General features: G+C 40.5%; 1 protein-coding gene across 1 annotated transcript; it reads left to right on the top strand.

Moving 5' to 3' along the window:
- Positions 1 to 722: 722 nt before the first annotated feature.
- Positions 723 to 1,358, top strand: LOC109018017. Its single transcript, XM_019000207.1, has one exon. The coding sequence runs from the start codon at positions 723 to 725 to the stop codon at positions 1,356 to 1,358; it is 636 nt and encodes a 211-aa protein (XP_018855752.1).

Below are 1,358 nucleotides of genomic sequence, written 5' to 3' on the forward strand. Positions count from 1 at the left end.
AGAAGTGTGACCTAATGGAGGCTAAATTGAGAGTTGCTTCCTCTTTTATTTGAAGAAGTCTATGGTCCAGCTTGGAACTGACTAAGGAGGGGGCTGTGTGGAGGGTTGGTAATGGTAATAGCATAAAGATCTGGAAGGATAAATGGCTTCCTAGCCCTGTGACATATCAGATTCAGTCTCCCATCAATATACTGGACCCTAAGGCCAGAGTAGATGAATTGATAGAAGATGGCAGCTGTTCTTGGAAAAAAGAATTGGTGGCAGCAGTTTTCAATGAAGATGAAGCTCAAGTTATATGTTCCATTCTTATTAGCAGTAGAGGTTCCAGAGATAAGCTAATTTGGGTGGGGTCAGAAAAAGGAATCTTCACTGTTAATAATGCCTACTTTTTGGAAACTATGATTTTGAATAGAAAAGCAGGAGAAGCCTTAACAAGGGGGGAAAATCAAGTGATGTGGAGAGATGTGTGGAAGCTAGAAGTACCTGGTAAGATTAAAATGTTTATCTGGAAGTGCCTTAATAATATTCTTCCTACGAAAGACAATCTTTATAGGAAGAATATTATTGAGAACAACCTCTGTCCACTATGTACAAGAGAAGTGGAAACAATAGTTCATGTTATGTGGGACTGCCCGGCTACAATAGATGTATGGGGATGAGAGACCAGCCTGTTCTGCAAATGGAAGTGATACCACTCTAATTTCCAGCTACTATGGGCCGAGATGAGGAATAAGCTGAGCAAAGAGAGTTTAGAGTTGGCATTAGTCATGTGTTACCAGCTGTGGGTAAGAAGAAATGCTTTCATTTTTCAAAATCAGTTTATGCATCCTGGTATACTGGCTAAGAAGGCTCAAGTTGACTTATCCTTTTTTAAAGAGACCAAACAGAACTGTTTAAAGAGAATAGAAGGGACTAACAAGAGAGGATCAACCCAAAGATGGAAACCACCTACATGGCCATATGTCAAAGTGAATTTTGATGCAGCTTTTGAAAAAGCTAAGGGCAGGATGGTTATGGGAGTAATCATCAAAGATTCAGAAGGCAGATTGCTAGCTGTGGTGACAGTTTCTAAGGACCACATCTCTACAGCTGCCCAAGCTGAAAGTGCTGCTCTTCATAGAGCTATGGACCTTTGCACTGAGGTTGGTATAAACCAAGCTTGTTTTGAAGGGGATGCCAAGGTAGTTGTGGATGCAGTGAATTCCAAAAATGAAGATAACTCATGGCTTGGACAAATGACAGAGGATTTGCAGCAATTGATGAAAAGTAACCAAGCATCGAGCCTTAATTTTGTAAACAAGTCAGCAAACAAAGCTGCTCACACGGCATCAAAGTTAGCTATTAGGGATGTTTGTTAA

Source organism: Juglans regia, chromosome 11 (genome assembly GCF_001411555.2).
Source record: "Juglans regia cultivar Chandler chromosome 11, Walnut 2.0, whole genome shotgun sequence".
Classification (NCBI taxonomy): domain Eukaryota; kingdom Viridiplantae; phylum Streptophyta; class Magnoliopsida; order Fagales; family Juglandaceae; genus Juglans; species Juglans regia.